The sequence below is a fragment of the Salminus brasiliensis genome, chromosome 4 (genome assembly GCF_030463535.1).
Source record: "Salminus brasiliensis chromosome 4, fSalBra1.hap2, whole genome shotgun sequence".
NCBI lineage: Eukaryota > Metazoa > Chordata > Actinopteri > Characiformes > Bryconidae > Salminus > Salminus brasiliensis.
In genome coordinates, this window is record NC_132881.1 from 31,174,567 (window position 1) to 31,201,396 (window position 26,830).

The window sequence follows — 26,830 nt, forward strand, 5'->3', positions numbered from 1 at the left end:
ATTGCTAAACTGCTACAGTAAAGTGCAACTCTTTCACCTCTGCCTGTATTTATAAATAGTCCTGTATTCAACTTGAAACACTTCTGATTTGAAGCCATCCAGACAGTTAAGCACAAGATTCTCATTCTCCAACAATGTCTCTCAATCTCTCCGGCAAGTATGGATTTTTCTGTCTGAAGTGTCTGTCTCGTGTGCAGTGACACTGCCTTTTCTCTCACGTCTTAATTTGGACCCTTTCACCTGTCCTCAGTCTCCAGATTTATGGTCTCGCCTTGTAAGTGGACTGTTGACTAGGTCATTTTCTCTTAACAGAGAGAACCATTCACACATCTTACAGCCAGTTAAAGGACAGTCTTGTTTCATGTATTGTTTTGTGCAATCTGCCTCACACAGATGAGATTATAGCCACACTCTGTGAGCAAGCTGAATGGTGGGAGGTATATTATACAGCATATTGTATACCATACTGTATATTGCTGCTACATGGGCGGTGTATTACAGTGATGTGCTGGTGTGAAGCACATTACTTTCTTATTTTGATGCAGTTGGCCAATATCAGTTTTAGAGACATTTGTGTTTTACACCTCAGTAACGTATATTGCTTTCATTTACTTGTATATAAACAGAACATACTGTGTAGTTGTTTTACCTTTTTAAGTTTAACATTTAATATTTTACAATAATGAATACTTAACCAGTTATTATATCTATCCAGTTAAGTGTTGGTATTCATAAGGGATGCTCTGGGGAAGTCAATTACCAATCATTATATTGTGAAATACTCATTTTATCCTCATAGATTCAGGATTTGTTCCATGAAATTAGCCATAAATGGTATTGCATTACGTGTTAAACAGCCTACAATGCAGGCAATGTAGTTACTGCACTGGCTATGTAACTACACTGAGAATACTGAGATGCCACTGGGGTCTTTGACACATTACCATTTAGGCTTTTCTGCCTAACATTTGAGCTATCAAAGGATTGCATGTTTAGTATACATTTACATTCATGCCATTTCCCAAATTGCCATGGTCAGTGAATTAAACCCTAGTCTCTATTCACTGGGTCACCAGGGAAGGCAGTGTTGTTACCCACTATGCTACAATAACCCGTACATATAACACAGAATTAAAAAGCTCTGCATTCATTCTATAACAGCTATGTTCTTACCCAGATACCATGCCCATGTGGAGCCTGTATTGTTAGTCCAACTGGTCCAGAAATTTCCATTGGTTCCATGTTGGCCCCACATATCTGGATTGTACACTTCACATGGGCCCTAGTTGAGACCCCATGTGGAATTAGGGTGGGCTGTAACAATGGGGCCCATGTGGGAAGCCCAACTGGGTCCCAGTAACAGCACATCAAACCCACCCAGAGCCCGTGCCTACCTAAAACCCACCTAGACCATGTTCCACCCATATTAGCCCCACATAATCATGTTGGCTGGTTAGTTCAACTTCAGTGTCACAGTTCAACATGAGTGCCAAGAAATTGTAGCTCCCATTAACACAGGCTTATGTGATGCCACACCTGTGTAGGAACTAACTTTATGTGTGGCTTCAGCAGGTGACCATGTATACGTGGACGATAACACTGGTCCTGGGTGTGATGGGTCAGTCCTGGGCCCAGCGCTCAGAGCCCATGTTTGCAGCGGTCACTCAGAATGTTCTGCCCCCTGACTATGAGAACAACCCCACTCAGCTCAACTACGGTGTCGCCATTACCGATGTGGACGGGGATGGAGATCTGGAGATATTTGTGGCTGGGTAAGTGTTTTGATTCATGTGTGGGTTTTAAAATCCAAGGTTTAGGAAGGTACATCATGTGTTGGTAGATTTACAGATGAACAAGTCCTGGATTTATTATGATATTCAGTGTGCCAAGATTCTGAACCAGACATATTCGTTTTTAAATTAAACATGGTTTTAGTACTGCCTAATTAAAAGAACATCTTGTTAATATCAAAGCTACACAGATAGCGGCCTGGAGCTTAGTTTGCCAGGAGAATGCAATTACTCCAATTTGTGGTTTGAAAGTGAGCTTTCTTCAGATACTGAACTATCATGGAATGTGGTTTTGTGAAAGATTTAGACCTTAGTGGATCTGTGTTGATGAAAATGGAGGTAATTGGACAGCGTTTCTTTGTTTAGGCATTGTTGTAGTGAAATGGACAGAGACTGATAGAGCCCTCAGGCATTTGCTTTTCTTATGATGCACTGCAACTAACTAGGAGGGCAGCACACAGGAGGCCACATCATTAAAAATGCTTTTATGGTTTGATTAAATGATGTGATAAAATATTTTTTGCAATATCACAGCAAAAGAGAGGAAGATCATTTAGAACAGTGCATTGATTCACTTTGGTGTTTGCAAAAAAGATGAATGCTAGTTGTTATGAAGTCTCTTTTCACCAAGAATTTACCAAGTTCAGATTAGTACACCTTTCTCTAAGAACAAAATGTATTGCATCGTCAGATTTTGATGTACATAATTGAATAAATCAGCATCAGTCCATCACTTTGCAATGTACATTTGTCAATTGGTGGGGAGGTACATAGTCCAAGTTAAATGCCAGCCCTCTGCATTTAATCTGGGTCATCTTGGCAATGCATAGAAACGTAGGGGTAACAAGTGTTTGTATTTGCATTGTTTGTAACTATACTCTGCATTTACCTTAAAGCATTTCTTGGTTCATTTTCTTGTTGGCCCAGTTTATAACACCCACAAAATAAGACACGTATGATTGTTTTTAATATCTGAAAATTAATTGTCCTATCCCTCAGGTACAATGGGCCAAACCTGGTGCTGAAGTATGATAAGATAAAGAAGAGGCTGGTGAACATTGCAGTAGATAATCGCAGTTCCCCATACTACGCACTAAGAGACCGGCAGGGAAATGCAATTGGAGTGACAGCATGTGACATTGATGGGGACGGAAGAGAGGAGATCTATGTTCTCAACACCAACAATGCTTTCTCAGGTATTAAGAGGATAATATTATTATATATAGAGATCAACTCTTACCTGCACTGTAAAAAAATCATGTCAGAGGAGGCCTTTCTATTTCCTATTTTATATTGCACAATGGTCAAGTGTGGGGAGATTCAGTTCAAACCCCAGCAAGGGCTCAGTGAACCAGTATCAAAAGCCTCCCAGTCTGGGGATGCCATGTGATAGGGGATGTTCTAACCTACAGAGGGGGATAAACAATAAACACATTGAGGGGGAGGGATGCAGACTCTAATATTGAAGCAGTTCCTACTGCCACTCACTTAACTCAACTCTGTATGTGCTATTGATCTAACAGAGATGCAGAACTAAAAAATGGGAGGAAAAGTTAGAAGACTAAAGCTGAGTTAACTCGCTCTGTAATCACTGAGTATTATTTTATAGTGGTCCTGGCTTTATTTTTGGAAATATCTAAAATCAAAAACATCATTGCATTGCCTTGTTTTTTTTAGTATGCAGGAAACTTATAGCTCATATATGTTTCTAATTTTCTTGACCAGGTCGGGCAACTTACACAGATAAGCTTTTTAAGTTCCGCAATGGGCGTTTTGAGGACCTGCTGAACGACGAGATAAATGAACACAGAGACGTGGCCAATCGCATGGCAGGTCGATCAGTAGCTTGTGTGGACAGAAAGGTAACAGTGCCTCACCAGATCTCTCCTGATGAATCTCTCAGATGGGCTTTGCAGTCATTCCTTGCCAATAAGGAAAGTCCTTTACAGCAGCAAAACCAATGGTTTAGCTCATGTGTTTGAATAGCGAAGCAAGAGAAGCTTTACACCTCATTTCTTTGCAACCTTAAGGCTGTCTGATCTGGACTAAAGCTGGTGTAGGGGAGCCAAATGTGTGTATCGATCTGCATCTGGACAGGAGAATGGCCATTGCTGGGCGTTGCGTCCGAGGGGGAGTGAGTTCGGCAGACTGTTGGTTGACATTTTACACTTCATTACTGTCTTCATGTTTCACCCAGAAGAGCTCGCAGGTTTCACTAGCTATAACTCACCAGGCCTGTTGAGTCCCACCCCTGCCAGCCAGCCACTATGACAGTCCATTTGTGAAGAGCTATGATATTTGTCTCTGACAGAGCATCATGTGGCCTGATAATTAGAAAAGGCAAGGCCTCATTTGTTTTTGTAGAGAGACATGCAAGGAGGGACATATTGCCCCAATTTGCCTCAGTGCAGGTGCATTATCACAACCGCACATGCCAGCTTCAGAGCCGCACTGATACCTAATGAGAGAGGACATGATAGATTGCCCATCATGAAAAGGTTTTGGATGATAGCCAAAATACTATAAGCTGAACCCGCACAGCATATTTCTGGCTTCCCCACTCCTCTCTACTGCAGTCAGCAATGAGCGATGTCCACTTATCCCATGGAGCAGCAAGCGAGGGATTGAAATAGATTTTTTGACTGCAGCTTCATTTGACTGAGCAATAAGAAGATGCTGTTATACAGCCCTGTGTAAGTGATTTAGCCTGGCCGGGAGATGGTGTTGAAGTGAAACAAAACATAAACGTGTAGGGTCTGGGTTTAAATGAAGTGAGGGGAAAAAACGTTTAATCATTTTTTTAGCTTCACGGCCCACTACAGAGATACACTGGGAAATTGAAATGAACTTCTAATGCACAGAGATTGTTTCTCCTGTCTCTTCCAGAGGTTACAGCCTCGCAAGGTCATGGTGCAAAATGAGAATGACAGAGATATTATGTTCTAAAACTTATAGAGGTCCTGTCCTATTTATCCATAGTTTCCCATCAACGTGAGGGACAGCTAATATTCAAATGCGTTTTTTAATATTGGGTTCTCCTTGAAAATGAAGCACTGTCATTTGTCTCTTAAAGGTGGACAGGGAGATGTATTGACCTGCTCCTGGAGGGGAGATAGATTGGTCCTCGCTCACTCCTATCTGCATGCGCTGGTAATTATCCATGGGCTTATGGCCGCCTCTGGAACCCTTCCCAACAGAAGCAGGACACATTAGAGCAAAGTAGTAGCGTTTAACTGGCAGAGTGCTAGCTTTTTTTCAGGCTTAATGGCAATGTAATAAAGTATAGAGGTAAAAAGTACTCTGCCATTTTCTGGCCTTCAGGCCCTTCAGGTCTATGCACTGCAGTACTTAATGACCTGAGTTGCAGATGTAGTTACAGTGAACTTGAGCAGGGCACTATACTTAGTGTGCTGCCTTCCAGTGCAAGTGTCTGTTACCTGGCAGTTAATTTTGTCCTATTATGTTGCATTAGCATTGAGTTGTGGTGGCTAGCTTCATGAAGCTAATGCTAGCTTTTACCCTCCCAGGGTGGATGGCATTGTGTGATGGGGGTGTTCTAGCTAGTGATTGAGGAACTGACTAAATTAAGGAAATTAAATTAAATCACACTGATACCCTAATGATGGGAAATTGCTGAAAACCCCCCCCTCAGAATTACATTTTTACAAAATGTAATTATGCATATATTTGCACTGTAACTAATACAAAAAGTTTTGTGTTAGTTATATTGTTATAACAGCTTCTTGTAGGGTAGTTGAGCAGTTTGAGCATTGTTTAGATGGCCATTTTAGGTAATGTGCTTCAGTTATTAAATAACTTTTTGTCAAACATAGTTTTCGTATTGATATCAGCTTCTGATGATAATTAACCTTGTAGTGTCAATATTGGAAGAGAAAAGCAGGGAAAAAATATCATGCCATCTTGGATTAGAACATGAGGCCTAATGTGAGTATTCTGTAAATTTCAATTGTGTGCATAGACCTGAAGTGTTTGGAAGCATATAACATGTTATATTAACCCCTAGATCTTAGCTGTTTGTCTTGACCTGGGTTGACGTTTTGGTGGAGTGCAGAGAGCAGCGTAATGTGTTTGACATTTACATTCTTACGCCTCATTAGGACTGCAGGCACTAGGTGGTGGTATTTATATACTTATGGACACATTTCTTCATTTCATCATTTGCCTGTGTGGAAACGCAGGGATCGCAGGAGACTTTATTGAAATTGTGTGCGTAAGTTCATTTACGTGGCTCCTTCACTGAGTTCATGCCCACAGGGACTCTGTCTGATAATGGGGTGTGAAATTAATATCCACGGGGTGGGTGCTACAAAGTGCGGAAAAAGAGGAGGGAGGGGGTCCTAAACTAGAGAGATGAAGGCAACGGAGTCCAATGAGGTGCTAGTTAACATTTGGAAATGGACACAAACATGCTGTGTTTGGTAACAGCACACTCCTGGGTTTTGATTTTGTGAAGAGACGAGCTGTTAACATGCTCAACACCCATAAAATAAGTCCGTGTGCTGTGCTTGTTAACTCTTTCTTTTAATCTTTACTCATCTGTACTGATCTAGTGCTGCCGCCTCCTCCTGTGTATACACTAATTTAGTCTTTTTGAATGAGTTACTTTGAATTTTTGACAGTTTGAGTTTTATTCAAGATTCAAAGACTGCAATTAGCAATAGATAGAACTTCTTCCTTTATGCTTCCTGACTTTTAATTATCACAAGTAGCTTAGTCCAGTTTGGCTGTAGTTTGGCTGTATATATATATATATATATATATATATATATATATACAGACATTTAGATGCACATGGACAGCTTGTTTAATTGCCATAAAAAAGGCACTCCCTGGAGCAGCCACAAATACATTTAACGTCACCATGGCCAATGGCATCTGGTAGATATGGTGTAAAACCCCGTAGCATTGGGCTGTGCAGCATTGGGCTGTGCAGCATTGAAACGAACTTCTGTGGAGTGCTGGAGCCAGTACCTGTGGGTTAAGTTTTACTGCCATTTGTGATCGGTAACTATTTATCCATTATCAGTACCTGAGCTCACTAATGCTCTCTTGGACAAATGGCATCAAATCCTCATAGCAAATGTTGCAAAGTCTAGTGTAAAGTGACCTTTGCATATAGCCTATTCTAGAATTGCAGGTACATTTGAAACGATTTGACTCATCAGTCAATTCTGTTATTGTTAAACTGTTTAAACCATTTAAAACATTAACAGAGTTCACAATTTCCTCAATTTCATACATGAAGTATTTTCATACATCACATCTAAAACAGAATTGAGTTTTCAACACATATTGTTTATTACAAATTTAATAATTGAATTATTTGCTATCAAAATAGCAAACCTGACAAATACTTAATATACTGTTGGTGTGTCCTCAACAGTTTACACAAACATAATGAGAGAAGAAGTTGGACATGTCTCATTGCCTTTCACATGTTTTCTGTCAGAGGAAGTGCAGGTCACATGTTTTTATTAGAACTGTTTGCAGATTGCAGATTTAAAAGAGTTAACCAGAACATTTGGACAGACATAAACTATATTTTTGTCATTTTGTTAATATTTTTAATAATTAACATAAATCATTTAATATGATTTATATATATATATATATATATATATATATATATATATATATATATATATATATATATATATATATATATAGATGCTGGTTTTAAATGATGTCCAAAAGTGAAATTATAGCTATAAATATACACCTGATTTTTTTTTTCTTTCTTCTATCTAACCTGGCTTTTTGTGTCCTAATCTCTCTCAGGGTACAGGGCGTTATGCTATCTATATTGCCAACTATGCCAGTGGCAGTGTGGGGCCCCACGCTCTGATTGAAATGGACGAGAGTGCCAGTGACATGTCCAAGGGGATCATTGCCCTTTCCAACGTTGCGGAGCAGGCTGGGGTCAACAAATTTACAGGTGTGTATAGGTGCGTATGTGTGAGCGAGGGTTATCCATTACTGGAGACCCTCTAAAAGCAGCTGGCTGAGGTAGCAGTGTGCTTAGTCCAGCAGCTGATTTACACCAGAGCCCAGAGCTCATATCAGCTGCGAGTCACTGAGTTATGGACAGTGTTTATCGGCTAAAGCAGCCCTAATAGAGAGAGCAGGGGCCAGGGAGGAAGCGCTGCCGCAGGAGAGAGGCAGCTTTTGGCCCACTCAGCTGTTTACTACGTTGAAAGTCATAGGGAGGCACAAGGACGACAGAGCCATATTTCAACCCTGACTTGCTCAATGGGCCAAACATTCCATTAATCAGTGTAGACTGTGAAGTGGGCTTTGATTCTCTATTCAGCGCTCTTTCAGTGGAAGCACACTTGTGGAAGGCTGTGCACTGGGACAAGGGGAAGTGGAGTAGAGAATGTTGTTGAAAGAAGGTCATAAGGATGAACTCCTGGAATTCCCTTCCGAGGAAGAATCATTTAAAATGTTTTACTGCATGTAAATCAACATCCAGCAGATGCACCATTTGGCTACTGATGCTGACTGATATTAAGGTTACACAGATTTATTGCTATCACATATAAAACACTAATATTTATAGAGATTTTTTTGTCAGAAATAAATAACCCTAATAAAAGGACAAATTATAATTTGAATGTTAATTATCATATGCCTGTCCAAATTCCCCAATACATCCTTTAGCATGAGGTTAATGTGGCAGAATGAGAATAACATTGAGGTTAACATGGCAGAATGACATGAGGATAATATGAGGATAGCAATATTTATGTAAGGAGAGCTCATAAAAACCTGAGACAAATAACCAGAAAGCAAAAAAAAAACAGGGAATTTCACCCTTGTAATATATTTTTATATAAATACTGAATATTGAATTTCTGTTGTTAATGTAAAATGACATTTGTTTAGTTAGCAATACTGTATATCCACAGATACTATAGATTTTTTAAGATTTGAAAGCAATACTGTATGTGCACATTACCTTTTATTATCAGTTAGGCCCTAATATAAATACAGTAACATGAAAAGTATGTTCCCTCTTCCCTCTCCCTCTTCCCTCTCCTTTTAAAAACAGTGGCATCTGTGAAGGGGTGGATTTGTTAGGCAGTAAGTACAGTCAGTTTTTGATGGTGGTCTGTTAAAATCAGGGAAAATGGGTAAGCATAAAAAGTCTTGTGGAATCCATGCCTCGAATGGTCAGTGGCGGCACAAGGGAGAACTACTCAGTATTAGGCAGGGGAAACTAATGTTATGACTTAACAAAGACAAAAGGAAATTCCAGAAGATGAGAAATTAGGTTCTTAAGATATATCAGTCTTGAAAGGGTTACAGAGCTTAAGGCTCTGAGACTCCAGTGAACCACAATAAGATCCATCATCTTTAAATGAAGAAAAATTGGAACAGCAGTGAATTTAGTCAGCTAACTAGATTTCATCAGGTGTGTTCCACTATAAAAAGCTGGGCATGAACTGAGAATCACAAGACGAAACCCCTGCTTACCAAGAGGACAAGACTCAGGTCACATTTTTCAAATAATACCTTGATGACCTCCCAAGCCTATTGGAATAATGATCTGTGGAAAACTATGGAAGACTGTTACATCTGGCATGAAGCAAAAACAGCATTCCACAATATAAACGTACTACAAACACTCAAACATGGCGGTGGTAGTGTGATGGTGTGGGAATGCTTTGCCTGGTCTGGACAGCTTTTCATAACTGATGGAACCAATAATTCTGGTCATCATACTGTGATCTAATGTTCTGATTCACAGTTGGATTATACAGGGAGACAGTGATGTGGAGCTTGAGAGCAAGTCTTTGAATGGGTTGATATGGTCAAATATGCACAAAAAGGAGAGAATGTACGATGCTGACCTCCTTAAATATTTTTAAAAGCACTATAGATGCTATGTTACCAGTTTTTCTGCTTTGGATGGGTCTGGTGTTTAAGTAAAGATGTATATACAGTATTGTGAAGTGGTAGAAAATCCTTGCATTAGCAGCTCATTTAAAGGGTTTGACATGTTACTGAGGAAAAAAAAAATGTTTTGCCAACATGCAAATAAGCAAGTTTTAGACATTCAGAGCCTTAGCCAGGAGTGAGATGTGTGCAGGCAGAGCTGTGTAGCTGCAGTAACTGCATGTGTTCACGCTCTAATGTAATGTGATTGTGGGCAGGCAGTGTATGTGTCAGCAGAAACAGTGGAATGCCTGCACAGAGAAATGGGCTGGAAAGGCAGTAATGATTGCACATAGCTTTTGGTGATGGTGCTGTCTCTGCTGTGTGCTGTAGGGGGACGGGGAGTCGTGGTGGGACCCATCCTTAGCCACACCCTTCCTGACATATTCTGCGACAATGAGTACAGTCCCAACTTCCTCTTCCGCAACAATGGAGACGGGACATTTACAGATGTGGCTGCACAGTCAGGTGAGCTGTAAAAAGGAATCATAGAGAGATGTTTGTTTTAATGTCGACTTGAAATGCAAGGTTCAACCATGACCAATTCCAGTGTTTGATAGCACCAAATGTAAATCACAAGGCAGACAACCAGCAGAACATACATAAACACATATGTATTAAGGCTGTTTCCAGCCACAATATCTGTGATATTGAAAAGCTGTCTCTTTTGATAGCACCAGTGTCACAGTTTTGTTGAAATAAGGTGAAATTATGACACTTTTAGGTTTAAAATAAAAACTGTGTCACTCTGACTAGAAATACACCAAGTTAATGGTCATAACAGGCTACATTATGTGAAGCTGGAAAGTGACATAACACAACCTTATCTAAAACCTTCTGAAAAAAAAACAGCTTTTATGGCTGTAAAAACCCATTGGAATGATGTTTCCAGTATTTCAGCTGTACACTGATGTAACTTTAAGCATGTTGCCTGTCAAAGTGCTACTGTAGATTCTGTTCATGTGTCTTTATTTATCACTGTCCTTTAAGTACAGTGTAACCCAATATTTTAAAGGATGTCATATGTTTTTTACAGGAGTTGAGGATCCAATGCAGCATGGCCGCGGGGTAGCTCTAGCAGATTTTAATCGAGATGGAAGGACAGACATTGTTTACGGCAACTGGAATGGGCCACATCGTCTGTTCCTGCAGTTAAACAGTAATCGCAAACAAAGATTTAAGGTGAGGTTTGGGTTGATTAAAAGTATTCACTGTTCCTTTGAATGATGATTTTAACATGCCTAACTGTTATTTGCTTTGAATGAAAGGCTGACGCTGCCTCTTGTAGGCCTAAAAGACTTTTTGGTGTAGATAAAAAACACAGATGTCTAAGCAGAATACTTAGTTTGAGAACATTTGTTGTTGCAGTAGCAAACATTGGTGTGCAAGTTGATACATGATAGGAATCAAAATTCTTTCCTTAATATCCAATATTTACCTACTACATGTCTGTGTGCATTAGTGTTAGAATGTAAGTATTTTGTTCTAATAGCAGCAGGATACTCTGGCTTTTTAAGCTTGATAACAAGCAAACCCTTCATTTCGTTCCTTTTTCATTTTGTGCACTGTAAAAAAACCCTGCTCCATTTACAGTTAGACATCTCACCTTATAAGTTGATAATAATAAGTTGCCTTAGGTTTTCACATTTTTACAGTGTATGTTTTTCATAAATTGGCATGTACTGTAGCTTGAAAAATATTATTTATATCTGACAGAAACTTTACAGTTTCTTTTATCCATATTGCAGAAGAATGCTTCAACATTACACAACATAATTTTTGCTGTAGCATTCTGACTAATGAGTATCTAATTTCTCTTCTTGGGACAAACACTGCTACTGAACCTGTGTCTCGTTTTATGATCCCTGATGATTACTTGGCAGATTGGACCAGCATTGATTATGTTGAGCCTGTAGGAGAAAGTGCTGATAAAGGAGTGACTGCCCTTCTCACGCATGACTGTGTTTGGGATATTTGCTATGACCACAACTAGTGATACAATCAAAAGCATACATGATTGCATTTGATACATAACAAGTATGATGAATGTTGGCAAAATGACACATTTAAAAAAAAAATTATTATTATTTATGAGAAGTAGTAAAGAGCCTTGTAAAATAACTAGACATAATGTGTCATTTGGCAAAGAGTGCCCAAACCTTTGCATACAACTCTACTGTATGTAATGCTTGTTCTCTAGATACCAAATAAATTCTGTACCAGACCGAGGTAGTCTCAATTCTGGGAAACAATAGCAATCCTATTCAATAATGATCCATTTAGTAATTCAGCAGGTACATCCTTCTGGGAGACTGAAGAAGAAACTCTGGACACTTCATTAGTTATTTTATATATATATATATATATATATATATATATATATATATATATATATATATATATATGTGTCTAAAGGTTTATATGGGAAACATTTATATATATATATATATATATATATATATATATATATATATACACACATTATAATTGCTGCTAATAACTCTGGCTTGAAGCCAGGCTCTTTCACTATAACTACATTGTCAATAGTCAACTAAATGGGCACAATATAAGGCTGCATATTAAACATATATCAGTCTGTATCAGTATAGCCATGAGAATAATCTGCCAACACATTCAAATAAGCAGGGCTAAATCATTTTTGTGCACAACAAAATCAATGTTAATGGCAAGAACTGTTGGGGAAATTAACATTCTAAATGAAAATGCAGTTCTTCAGTCTGATGTGTAAATTCATTGCCTAACATAAGCCATGAGTCTGTATGATCTTTAATTCAGCAGTGAATGCATTCGAGTCAGACTGACTGTTATAACTGAAGTCAGTTATAATTAAATGAAGCATTGTTTTGTGTGGAGCAGTGTGCAAACCTGCTGTGACTGCAGCTGTCCTGCCATCCTTTTAATGTTCTTGTCACCGACAGGATTTATTTTTTTTGTTAGTCCAGATAGATAAATGTCAGTGGGAAGGTGTTTTATGGGGGTCAGGTGCTGGGTTAATGTCCTGTGGGAGCACTTGTAGTAAGACGTCTGCGGTTGAAATGCACTGCTGGCTTCTGTGACCTCTGCCATCTGTAATTAAGATGTTGTCACTTCAGTGAATTGCAAATTAAATCTGAACAAGCAACCGTGGCCCACTTAGGCACAAGAAAGTTAATAACTGGGCACTACAGGCCTGTTTCCCATATAAACCTTTAGACAACGTCTTACATTCAGTACTGACAGATTTTGATAAGCAATTCTGAATTTGTTTGTTTGTGTTAAATAGAAACACACAGCAAGACTTTACAAAACAACAACAACTTTGTGATATTGATTAAAAGCTTATAAACTTAAATATAATAGTATAAAATATATCTGCTTGTTTAAAGGATCTAAAGGAGCAAAATTAGATCATAATATGCAGAACTTTAGCCGCCTGAGCACACTGTCTAAACCATTTATCTCAGCAATTAGAGTGTTTTTACTTCATATTAGTATAGATGCACAAAAGCATAAATACAGTAAAAAGTGACACTAATTTCTTATTTTGAAGAGAGTAGTTGATATCATGTAGTTTGACAAACATTGATTGGATATTAATTATTCATCATAAATGATTCCAGGAATTTGTGTTTATTCTAATATTAGTGTTTTACCAAGCAAATAAACACTTACTGCCCAGATAGGGAGTTTCCTAATCCCAACTCTTTTGCACAGTACTGTACAGTGTATAATAATTATTTAACTGGGCATGACTCTGACTTCTAAGCATCATGTATAGTCCAGGATTGTGCTGCAATGTCAGTAGTGTTTCCTCATAAAAAAGCAGATAGTTTCAAGATTGTAATAGGAAACTGTACGTGACAGCTTAATGCTCTCTTTAGCAAATGGGAGTGATGGTACCAAAAGCTGAAGAGAAAGCTTCTCTTTAATTTCACTTTTATTCTTCCCCTCCTTGTCCAGAGCTGTCCATCGCCTCTCCTTCACCCACACAGGACAAGGTCACTGCGTGGGACTCCTTGAGCAGACTTTATGAGCCTTATAATTAAAATGAGGGGTAAATACTTGAGGGAGTACAGGGCTGCTCTATAACTCTTCCTGGACTTATTGCTGCTCCACTGAAGCATGGACATATCAGTTACTTCCTGCTGTGGCCAGGTCTTTGGCCCATGAGATCTACCTATAGATTTACCTCCTCTGTCACACACAAACACACACACACACTCACACACTTGTATGCTTAGCAATGACATCATGCATTGATTATTTACTTATCCAGCTGCCTTTTTTTCCTCTCGGTTGTCACAGGAGTAGTCTTGTGTAGTACTTTTCATACTATCTGCTGTGACCTCATTCTTGCTCCTTTCGCAGAGGATAGATGAAAATGTGATAAAGTGTGTGTGCACTCTTTGATGTGCTGATGTCCTTGTGTATGTGTGTGTGTGTCTCAGGACATTGCCTCGCAGAAGTTTTCCATGCCGTCTCCTGTGCGCACAGTCATTGCAGCAGACTTCGACAATGACAACGAGCTTGAGGTCTTCTTCAACAACATAGCGTACAGAGGGGCATCGGCCAACAGACTGTTTAGGTAAATTACTTCTACTACCTAACCTCAGGTCTCGGTAGCTTAATTGAATTTCAGTCTCACGCTTCAGTGTTAAATGTTATGGTTTGCTGGGTTGAAATGCCACGGAGGATTTCTGTTTCATATCTGATCAAAATGTCTCAAATAAAAAGGACACAGAGGCAAGGTTCGGCCAAAAACATTATATAACTCAAACGATTCTTTAAGGCAGGAAATGATCATGGAAACATCCTGTCTTGTTCGGGATTTATGAGTAAGACTAGACAGGCCAGTTAGCCAGAAGGCCCAGCAGCCAGGCCACAGGCGCTTAGTCCAGTACCATTCCGTTCTGTACCATTCCAACAATGCAGGGCTACCTGATCTGAATACCACCCCCCTTCCCCATTCCCCATGTGCCATGCCCTTTTTTCCCTCATTTTAGAAAGATTTTTGGGTCTACTCAAGGAACATTTCCTTCTCAGTTCCATACATACACACACCTCCTACTGAATGACCACTACTATACACCAGCACAAGGAGTAGTTCACTAAATCTAATCAGTGTAACCACTGGCTTAATTTGATTACTGAAAAAGACTATCTGGCATACATACAAGGACATACATACAAGTCTCATTAATCGAATCAGCATAGCAGGATTCATTTACCAAAGGCAAACCTGGAAAGGTATACCGCCAGTGAGACCTGTTATATAACACAGTAACTGAAAAAGGGAAAATAAAGTATGTTTGTAATCTGTTCAATTAAATTTGAGTCCAATAAATGTGGACACATACAACTATTGCTTTGTGGTGTAGAGACGTTTGAAGAAAAAGGACAGTGCTTGTAATTGTTAAGTGCTCTGGCAGGGTGTCCCGAAGAGAACATGGAGACCCGCAGATAGAGGAACTCAATGTTGGGGAGGCTGCTGAGCCAGAAGGGAGGGGAACAGGTATGTGCCTTTGGCTGAACAACTCATTCCAATATTTGTTCTACAATTACCCTCTGCTGTTCTTGGATTTGGTGATTATTTAAAACATGTACCCATCAAGTTGCATAACTAATCTTCTGAATTGAGAGATTTTCCTACAAATGTCTTTCCACAGGCTGACCTTATGACCTTCCTCATGGCTATACTGGTAAAAACCACTGTATGGGAAATGCAGTTGATTTGAAGTTATGAGAAAATCTACATAATATTTAGATCTTTAAGCAGTGAAATATCCACTGCACAGATGCATGTGATTTGTCCACCACTGGGTGGCATTAAAGATCTACTGTGGTGTCTTACTGCTATCACTTGGAGCTCTTCAGTTAACATGCATAGGGTCTGCCTTTAGTTCAGTCATAATGGGGATGATCATCAGAGTCACCACCATCGTGTCATGTAAGGTCAGTGTGTTCATTTTGAGGTTCAAATTTAGGGTATTCTAATTATGTCAGATGGAGGGTCAGCAAGAAGGGTCAGAGTGGGTCAGTAAGAATAACCTCAATGGCCGTTCCATTCTCTACTCTGTGTATTTTAAGTAGGAGAGCTACTTTACCTGTAAAATGTACACCAATATGTGTATATATTTTGTGATGCTGTGAGCAAAGTGACAGTTCTCCTAAAAATTAATGAAAAAAGCATAGTATTAAAATGCACCATCATATGCACACAATCTGTACAAGAAAAGCTGTAATGTATTCAGAACAGTGGAATATGAAGAAGTACAGTACTGTTATCTAGCAGTCGGTGTTTAAACACAACACAACATGAACCACTGTCTGACACCAATCTTTACATTTAAAATATTAATTACAAATAAATACTGTGTTTTTGAGAATCGATACAGTATTACAAAACATAATAATATAATATAATAATAGAACAACATGATACTTCTATATATAATATATATCACATATATATTCTGGTTCCATTCTCTATCTGAGTAGTTGTGTATCTTTCTTGGTAGGAGCTGCCGTGACTGATTTTGATGGAGATGGACAGTTAGAGCTTCTGGTAACACATGGAGAGAGTGCAGCCCAGCCCATCTCTGTGTACAAAGTCAGCCAGGTGAGCCGCTGCCCTACTCCTTCACAGCTCACAGAGCCGCTGCTAATGATGGGCAACACGCTGATGAATTTTAAATGTGGCTCAGGTGCTCATGCAAATGAAGCAAAAGAGTAACTACTGGTTATTAAATTTGCAAATCTATTTTAGTTGTTGTGGTCTGTTTAAATTACTTTCCCTACTTCAGATCAGCTTTTTATGGATGCAGAGGGTTTCTCCAGACCTTCTAATGGTCTTTCCTTCTCCACACAGGGATCGTCTAACAAATGGCTACGTGTGATTCCACGCACACAATTTGGGGCTTTTGCACGAGGGGCCAAGGTAGTGGTCTACACTAAAAGAAATGGGGCTCACACACGTATCATTGATGGAGGCTCTGGATACCTGTGTGAGATGGAACCTGTAGCACACTTTGGACTTGGTATGTGCTGTATGTCTAGTCTGAACATCTGTGCTCATATGGCATCCACCATTTGCATGATAAAGTACATTTAGATGGATGATTATCATCTGCAGAATTATCGCCAGGGTATTGTAATTTATTTACATGCATTGAGCATTATTCTATACTCTTACTCTATAACCACATTTTCTCATTAATATATAATTACCATATAATAACCAACTGCTGGATAAGTTTACTTAATCGTTTATGATAATACCTGTATTCTGCAGACAGCATGTAACACAGTTAGCATCCGGTTGTTCTTTGTATTCACAATTTAGTTGACAATCAAAATATCTTCATGCTGGCAGCACTCCTCTGAGCTTCTTGACAAGCTTAATATATTTCTTGTACCAGATTTCCTTTTGCATTATACTACTAATTTAAACTTCTTTTCAAATCAGTTTAAATGTATTTATTTAATGTTGTCACTAAGTAGCTTTAGAGATCTAGATCCGAACCTCTTTTGAGCAAGCCAAAGGAGATAGTGGCAAGGAAGAAACTCTGAGAGAGACCATGGCTCTAAATGGGAACCCATCTTCCTCTGGTTGACACCAGATAGCACAACAAATAACAGAACAACGAGAATTACTGGACAGAAAGTGTGCATTAATGAAGAGCAATTTAACAGCAGGAGAATGTGAGTGAGTGTAGGACACATGTTACTCAAGGTTAATGTGAATGTCCATGCTGGTATAACAGTCACATTGCACAGCTGAGTGGTATTTAGAGTGGTGTGAATGAATCAATGAGAGGATCCAGAGCAGGACAACATCACAGCAGGCCACAGGGTAGTGGAGAGCCAGGTTGGGCACCACCAGGACAGAACCAGCGGTTATAAGCTTGGTAATTGGAGTTGGAAACATGTCATTGCTGTCCTCTTGTATTGCAGATTTTGTGGGGGGTTTTTTTGCTGTTCTTTACATTTTCTTACAAATTCATGATAAATGGACTTAGAATAGAAATGCTCCAAAAGGACCTGGAATATAATTTAATAAGTTTACGCTGACTTCCATTGAAAGTTAAGAAGGTTTTACCATTTTGGAGATACATTTTTTTTTTGTGACAGTGATGGTATGAACTGCACGAAGAGAATAGATAAACAAAACCAAAGCTATAAAAAATGTCATTTGAAACTGAAGAATTTAATAATATTGGCACTTCTTACATTCTGAATTGGCACAATATTCGCTATCAAAACCAAACCAAAAAAACATAATTGTAAAGGACAGCAAACATTCTTTGGAGTATTTCTGATGGTCCATTCATCATGCGGTTTTGACACAGTGTAAAGAGCAGCTGTTTTTTTTAAAGTATGTAAAATAGCTAAAAAAGAACACACAAAGATGGAGATGCAAGGTTTTGTTCTGACAGTGATGAAATGTAAGTACACGGTAGGGAAAGAAACATGCACTCTGCTGATTGCCGCTATGATGTAAGTCCTGATCTATTGGGATACTTGTGTGGTGCGTGCTCACAGACCAGTAACATAAGCCTGCGTGCCGAGGTTAGCTTTTTTAATATCCTTGCTGATTGGAGGTCGGTGGCGAGGCGGATGTGGATGTACAGGTGCAGCAGCTGGTGGTCAGTGCAGGACTCTGCTCCCTCTGCACAGCTCGCTTACAGATGCTCTGTGGAGCATGGCTTCAGCAGCTCATCAGGGAGCCATCAGGCAGATTTGTAGCAGCTCGAATGAGCCAGTTGGAAGCCCTGAATGTTCTAAATATGCTGTGAAAAACAAAACGCTCTTCATCAGCGGCCACACAATCATCCTGAGGGCCTGCAAATATCTGTGGGTACAGCCAGACAAGTATATTTAGTACTGGGGTGCTTTTGAGGTGTTTAAAAAAACTGAGACATTGCTGTGTCTGGTTCAGTTGATAACTGTCCATTATCCACATAATGTGGTCAGCAATGGTCCTATGCTGCTCTCATTCAATTGATGGACAAGGTTGAGAATGGCTGATTATAATGCAGCAAAAAAGGGATAATCAGTAATTATGTCCCTATAAAAGTATTAAGATGGACTAATCAGTGTTTTAAGGCCAATCTTTCGGCTTGATCTGCCAGTTGCCGATACCGATCCAGGGCAAGACTGGATGCCACATTAACATTTCATTAACATTACTTGGGAACACATCACTTTCCCCATGAGGCACCTTAGTTTTACACATTCTACAAATGTGAGTTTGAGTCAGATACAGTAAAAAGACACCAGGCTGCCAACATTCTATCTGCACATGGATTTTACCACTAACATTTATAGGTTTCTGCAGCATTAGTGCAAAAAGGAAACTGGTGAAGGAAGTCAGAAAGAGGCCAACAATCACTTTGAAGGAGCTACAGAGTCCAGTGGCTAAGACTGGAGAAAAAGTTCACAAGTCAACAATAACAATAACTTTGTTGTCAGGTATGAGGTTACTAGAAAGATGTTATGGCACCATGTGTGGTGCCAACCCAGCCATGTCCATTCTTCAACAAACACCATTTCAAGTGAAGTGTGGGGGTATGTTTTGTTTCTCAGTGGTGACAGAGTATCCTGTTTAAATTAAATGATTAGTTTAAAATTCAAGGCAACCTGCTTTAGTCTGCTAAAAAAGATTTGCAGAAGCTGCAGTTCAGTTTAGTTCAGTTTCAGAATACACATATAATACACATTTTTAATTTTATCCTTCAAATGATATATTTTTTACTTTGAGAGTCTATTGATTGTAGTTTGAACAATCTGTGCATGTAATTCAGTATGAGCATAATCCTGATGGATGTGATGCATTTCAAGATGGTTCAGTACTTTTGCAAGGCACTGTATATGGTATAGGTATCTGATAAAATGACCAATGTCTGGATACAAGATACGTGGGCCTAATAAACTGCCAATTCAATGTGTGTAAAAAAGAGGAGAGTGATATTAGATTATTTATGAAGCATAGTATTCTGCAGAGAAATCCTCCCTTCAGCTATTGCAGGTGAAATGTCAGCCTTTCTCTCCTCAGAGGCACCTGTAGAATCCTGGCGGGAGCTCCTGCGGATCTGTTTACCTAAGAAATGGTGCTTTAATTAAAGATCGGGAAGGCCCTCAAAGCGTCTTTCCATGCTTGACTAAAGAGTGGAATTGAAGGAAAGTAGAGCTCCTTCACCCCCCCCCCCTCTCATCTCTGGCCCTTTTACAGTTCTGCATCCCTCTTCTCCTGTGTTTGTTTCTTTTGGACCATGCAGTGCCAAGGTCTTGGACGTTGCCATGCCAACTGCTGAACCAGCCTCCCAACCATTTTTGGTGGCATTGCCTGCAGCAACTGTACTGATGGAATGGCATGGGTCGACATTAGCAGAGTATAAATAAATGCTTCAGGCCTCTACAAGGAGATTCCTAAAGCCATTAATGCAGATGAGTCTTACTGTCCATGTATTCGTCTCAAACATGCAACCCAAGAGTCTCCGATCTAATCTAGTAGTTGAGCAACTCCATGGAATGTTCCCTGTTATGCCAGTGGGCTCAAACCCACGATCCTTTCTCATACGCTGTTAGCCATGAGAGACCTGCTCCCACTGTATCAAATGAGACTCCGGCACCATCTGAGACATGTTCAAGCATTAGTGCTCACGGTGCCGTGCACAGCTGCAGCTGAGCACATTCTTGTGCATTTGTTAGGAGCCTGCAACTCTGGTGCCAAACCCCAGCCTGCTCCAACCTGGCTTTTGCCGAAGAGCTTCTTGGGAGGCCTTTTCTCCTGAGTGGAATTTTTCCATTGAGAGCTGTGCATAAAGAGAAGAAATCATTCATTGTGTCTCCCAACCCTGAGGGGAAGTTACAAAGGCAGACTGTTCTCAAACTGCTGAGAGCACTCACCACCCCCCCATCCTCACTGTGTTCCTCACCAACAGGGAAAGACGTGGCCACCAATGTGGAGGTGTACTGGCCAGATGGACGCTCCGTGGCCAAGCCATTGGAGCTCAGTGATCTGAACACTGTCATGGAGATCCTCTACCCGATGACTGAGGAGGAAGAAACTCCAGCTGTCGAGATTGAGGTGTGCACAAACCCTAGTTGTCTCTTCTTGATTGAATCTGCTGCTAGTTTGAATATTACAAATATAATGTCAGCTTGGTTAGTAGCGTTAGCGTTCAACACATTATGTAACAAATGATAGGTTGGAATAGGTCTCAGACTTTTCATTAATGGTGTAATTCTCAGTGACAACAAGATAAACCATGTAGTTCTTTGTGGCCATTATGATGCAAAAGGCCTTACTTTGGTTGAAGGAAAATTTATTTTAAAAAGTCTGAAGTTTAATCCTATGTCCTATGTAGTTAATGCCAAAAACAACCATTTTTAGCTGTTGTTGCATTTTCGTCCTGTACAAATATACATAATGACCACATTTAGCCATGTAATATATCAAAAGTTCTTTTTCAGTTTCATTTACAGGACCTTTCCTTCTGCATAAAAGTTAACAAAAGTTCTTATTCTTTTATAGTGTGGACATGGATTTATTGTTAATGAAAATGGTCGCTGCACAGGTAGGATTCATACTACTTTCTACTAGCTTGTCATCCTCTGTAACCCTACTGTTTTAATCAGCTAGTCAATTGTTGTGTTGCTAACCCATATACAGTTCCTCTGCTGTCCATGTGTCCATGTCCATCCCTTATTCCAATGCACTCCCCTGTACCTCCCAGATCAGGATGAATGTACGCAGTTCCCCTCTGTCTGTCCCCCTGAGCGTCCTGTCTGTACCAATACCTATGGTAGCTTCAAGTGTCGTGCCAACAAGAGGTGTAACCAGGGATATGAGCCCAATGATGAGGGTACGGCTTGTGTGGGTGAGTAACGATCTGGAAACCAGGGATAATATTCATAACCAGAAATGAAAAAAAGGTCTTCCAGCTGTCACATTGCTTTTAGCTTTGATAGATTGTATTACATTAAAAAAAGAAATACTTTAAATGTACTTGATTTAAATGTGTACACCATGTCCACATCTACACTGTTATTTCCAAAGGTAAGCAAAGGAAAAGCAAAATTGGCTTGATTTAATATTTGATTCATGTGGAAATCATAAACATTTAAATGGAGTAAATTCATTGCGCTTTTTAGACCACGTCTATGCCTTGTTTATGGCCCTATATCACTTTCCTGCTTTCCCACAATGCTCACGTCTGTTTATGCTTCATAACTGTCTTCATTCCCTGTCCTCTCTGCGTCCTGTGGTTTCTGTCACATTTTGAGGTCTTTCATCACTGGAATAAAAACAGTGGGCTGTTTTTGTGCAGATGCAAGCACAGTTTTGCTGCCATATTGGTAATTTGGTTGAGCAGAAACCAATTTATTCTCATTCTTGCCCAGTTGCTATTTTGGTGGCATCGCCCGCACTGACATGGGTGGAGTAGTACAACAGGAGGCGTGACAACAATTGAAAACAATTGCACTTACATTGCATTACCATCTCCTGAGACTCACTCTTAGTGCAGATGCAATGTCAGAATAATTTTATCCTGACTTAAAGCGAAGGTTCAAAGTCCTGTCCTATTTCTTACAATGTGGCCTTGTGGAGTTGTTACTATTTATATCACTCCACCTGAATATAAATAGGTTAACCTATCCTTACTGAATTATTTAAAATATAATAACTGCTATATAAAAACTGTTTAACGTGGTTTAATATGTTTAGTGTTTAATAAAAAAATCTAATAAATACATACTAAAAAAAATATATATATATATATATATATATATATATATATATATATATATATATTATTAATTATTATTAATTATGTATGTTTTAAAATGTTGAAATACATTCACAGTTCAGATAAAATAATGGGAAGCTGTGGTAAAGGGGGCTGTAGAAGAAGTGATGAATGGGGCTTAAAGCTTTACAGCATCAAAAATTAAGTTATAGCATCAATAAAATTCATATCCAGAATAGCTCATATCTCAACAGCAATGTTCAAACCTGAAGGCAGAAACTTGGCAATAATGTTAATAAATAGATAATTGCAGTATAATCCTTAATTTAATGTACTTTACTTAGTTATGCAAACATGCATTACTAGATCAAGTGCCAGATCATTAAAAGGACTAACACATAAGTCCAGTTGTGGTCGGACACTTACGTACACTCATCTTGAACATGAATGCCATGGCTCGTCCACGCCTTCGCTCATGCTTATGCTTCCTGGAGTATCAACCCTGGCCACGTCTCACAGCTGACACACCTAAGACAAAACTGGTTATAAAAAGACTGTCTATTTAAGCTTAGCAGAGAGGCGGGCTAAAATGAAACCTCTTGCCTGTTTTGGTGTAACTGATTTTATGCCTTGCCTTTATGTCCTAAGGCAATATTGGGCTTTCAGCGATTTTTATGAATTGTTCATCTTCTGGGGCAGAATGAGTGTACAGAATACTTCTTTAATAGAAAATAAGTGGCTTACAAGTTTTCACTTTATTTATTTATTTATTTATTTTAATCAGTTACATCAGTTCTACACACAGGGTCAAAAACATACATACAGCACCCTCATATTCGGTTAAATTCGGTTTAATTAAAATGTGTTGGTCCTCATATGTTCTATATGGCTAAGGCCAGGATTTAGGGAAAAATGTACTGTTAGCCTGCTTTATCCATTCTACAACCACCACTTTTGTGGGTCATTGTTTTGCTGGAACATCCAGTTCTAGTTCAAGTTCCAACCCTCTAGCTTAAAGTTTGAAGTTATGCTAAAATCATCTTGAATACTCCATCCAATTTAATTCCATTCACTGGTAGAAAAACACACCCAGAGCATGTTGCTTCCACCACTATGCTTAACAGCTGGTTCTTGGAGTTGAATGCCTCGTCTTTACTCCTACAAACATCTTTGTTTCATCTCACCATAAACCTTTCCTCCAGAAAATTGTTTATATGGTCACACTGGTGTTTCAGCAACTTTCAGGTCATGGCAGGTCTGTGCTACACCTGTAGCTACACCTCCCAATAACATGTACTTATTTACAGTAGTTTGAACCGATGATCTTGGAATCTGCAAGTGTTTAGGTGTTTGCCTCCCAGCTATTTTAAAGCTTACATGTACTCCATTTGCTACTAATATTATTATTACCACCATTAACCATCATTACTTTTATTATTTTTACCATTCTCCATAATGATCATATTTATTAAATAATATTTAGCTTATATCAGAAGACCTGAGCAGAAAGGCAGAATTATGTGATTGTATGGTGACTTTCTATGAATCATTTATAAGTAATTCCAACCAGAGCAGGAGGTGTCCCTCTTGTGAGTCTTGGGGTTTTATGTTAATGTTTTAATGATTGGTTGATCTCTTGTCCTGTTTACTGAATTCACTGAATTTCTGTAAAGCTGCTTTGTAACAACAGCAGTAGTAAAAGGCGCTATACAAATAAATTTGAGTCTAAATTTGAAATTAAAACCTGAGACATTTCTTATACTTGGACTGAGCTCTTCAGACTTTTCCAATGCACTGTGTTCGTCAACAAGTGATCACTGTCAAAAAGTTAAGAGACCTTGCCAAGTTAAAAGACATTTTGGAACTTTTAACTGGAACTTTAATAATCTTTGAGAGTGTGTATGTGTATATTTGCTTGTGTGTTGATTTCATAAAATTCGCCAAAAAGGTAAACTTATGCACCAAATTCTTGATGAAAGATTTATGTTGTACGCTCACTCTACCCTGGAAATAGAACAATTCAAAGAAATCACTGAAGGCCCCAAATTGTTGTAGAAATCATATCCATGATGAGGATATGTAAACGTCTGGCCACAACTGTATCAGATTCTCAGTTCTTATGTTATGAGTAAACACACCTATTAGTTCACTGGTAGTGTAATGATCAGCCAACTCTTTGATCTTGCAACTTATTTTTGCATCTGTGTTTTAATGACAAAAAATATACCCAGTGATATCAGTGTGGCTGTCCTCCCTCTTTTCTCTGTGTTTTCTGTCTGCAGCTCAAGTAGCGTACTTTGGGGGAAACAGGTCTTCTGCATTCAAACTGTGGGCTTCTCACCTCTGGCCACTCTCTCTAACTCTGCTGGCCATTCTCTCTGCCTGCCTAGAGGCTTGACGACTCGATTCCTCCTCTCTACCCTCTCACTTTTTCTCCCCCTCTCCTGTGCATTCTCTCCTCTGTGCGTTGGGAGTTGACTAGGAACGAAACTCCCTATGGACTACTCACTCCCACTGTGGCCCCTGCTGCATCTCATTTTCAGCTGTCTCACAGACCTGTAGAATAGACACTGAGCATGCCCACAGGAACCTACAGGAGATACCTGTTTGAAAAAAATAAATGAAAACACCACTGTCAAATCAGTCAGGCTGTGATGTGAGAAAGCCATCGCATGAAGGAAGGAATCAACCAGACCAAATGTGGAATAGACAGTTCATCAGTTCCTGCTGCTCCACTTGGTGTATCCTTTTCACATGCTAATTTTGTTTTGTTATGAGAAAAATTAAATATGAAAATATAAGTAAAGTCATAGGATCATCTTTAACAATAATTGCAATTCAAAGGCCCTTACACACCCAATGGGATTTGTTTGTGTGACTTATTTGCACATAGAAAACGTAAATGTTAGACTTAAAACTTGTATAGTTATGAAGCCTTTCATACCAAACATGATTTGCATAATTTATATTGCCCTCTGCTCTAACTTTGTAATTTGTCACTAGCAACATAAGCTCTTTCCACCAATCACAGCTCTCTTTTTGGCACTAGTATGATTACAGCTAGCTGTAACTACTGACAACTACTCACTGCTGTGTAGCCTCCTCACCTGTGGAGCTGCACCTCCAACATCTGTTCCAAAACAGTTCAAACTAACTTGAATGCAAACTGTGTGTAGAAGCTCTCCTAAATTTTATAATATAAAATAATTAATAAATTATAAATAATTTTATCTATGAATAAACTTTTTGTTCTTCTTTCTTTCTTCCTCTTCCACAAAGCAGCATGCAGTGTTTACTCTGTGAGGCCATGTCTCAAATCACTCCTCCTCCACTATGTAGTGCAATCTTTGTAGGTTGTGAAATTGCAGAACCTCCATCCAAATCGTCCATGGTCTGTCTGATTTACATGTCCTTTAAATCCAGCAATTGGTTAGACAACTCTCTGTTTATCTATTTTTGTGTTGTTTTTTTTTTTAAGTAGTACACTATGTAGGGAGAATGATGTAATTTGAATGAATTTTGTATGCCGAAAATCTCTTCTCTGAAAGTGTAAACTGTAGGTTTAGTGGTAAAAGAAGAATGGAGAGATTCAGTGTGGAGATAAAACTTTAGGAGTGTTTCTGCACATGGGTCATAGATGTTTTAGAGACACAGTAAATGTGAATTAATACCTCGTTTTACAGGTTGATGTGTTCAACACATTTTGCCTGCTTGCTTCATTTTTTGTGGCCTGAACAACTCAGGCGGGAAGAGTTTGAAGCGGAAAATTGTGAAAAATTGAGTGTTTATTTGCATTTGGTGTGTAACGGCCTTAGTACTTAATATAATAAATCAACGGCCATGGTTTGATTTTGTCCAAACCTTGTGTACATCTGTGGTGGATAATTCAGAAGTGAAACTGAAATCAGAATCTACTGTTCCCTTTTGCAATGGATAATGTTTTGTTTGGTTGAACCATCTGTCGGCTCATTTTTGTAAATGTCATTACAAAACTCCTAATCGTCTTCTAAGTGTTTTTGTCCAGGACCTAACACTAGTGGGGCTGAAAGTGTGAAGGAGTCATGAAAGCTTTGAAATGAACTGTCTGTAAACACTGTGCTCCTGTAGAAAGTGGCCATGGACTTATTTCTGCTGCTTGTTGCTGTAAAGCATTTAGCTCATCTTGGCTGTGTTCAGTCTGTGACTGCAGCTTTTTAAGCCTCTGAGTGAGACATGTAGAGAAACCGTTGGAGATGGGAAACATATGCCCAACCATCTGTTTTATCCAAGGTTACAGTCCGTAAACACTGAATAATACATGCACAAGTGTCACCACTACATATTCTTAAC

General features: G+C 39.1%; 1 protein-coding gene across 1 annotated transcript; it reads left to right on the plus strand.

Moving 5' to 3' along the window:
* The first annotated feature begins 1,578 nt into the window (after window positions 1-1,578).
* crtac1b (cartilage acidic protein 1b) lies at window positions 1,579-24,899 on the plus strand. Its single transcript, XM_072676936.1, has 14 exons — window positions 1,579-1,772; window positions 2,790-2,986; window positions 3,516-3,652; window positions 7,590-7,746; window positions 10,083-10,217; window positions 10,786-10,931; window positions 14,198-14,334; window positions 15,179-15,261; window positions 16,268-16,368; window positions 16,618-16,786; window positions 20,693-20,838; window positions 21,286-21,328; window positions 21,488-21,631; window positions 24,784-24,899. Exons 1-14 carry the CDS (start codon window positions 1,579-1,581, stop codon window positions 24,897-24,899), a joined length of 1,905 nt encoding a protein of 634 aa, XP_072533037.1.
* Window positions 24,900-26,830: the final 1,931 nt, after the last annotated feature.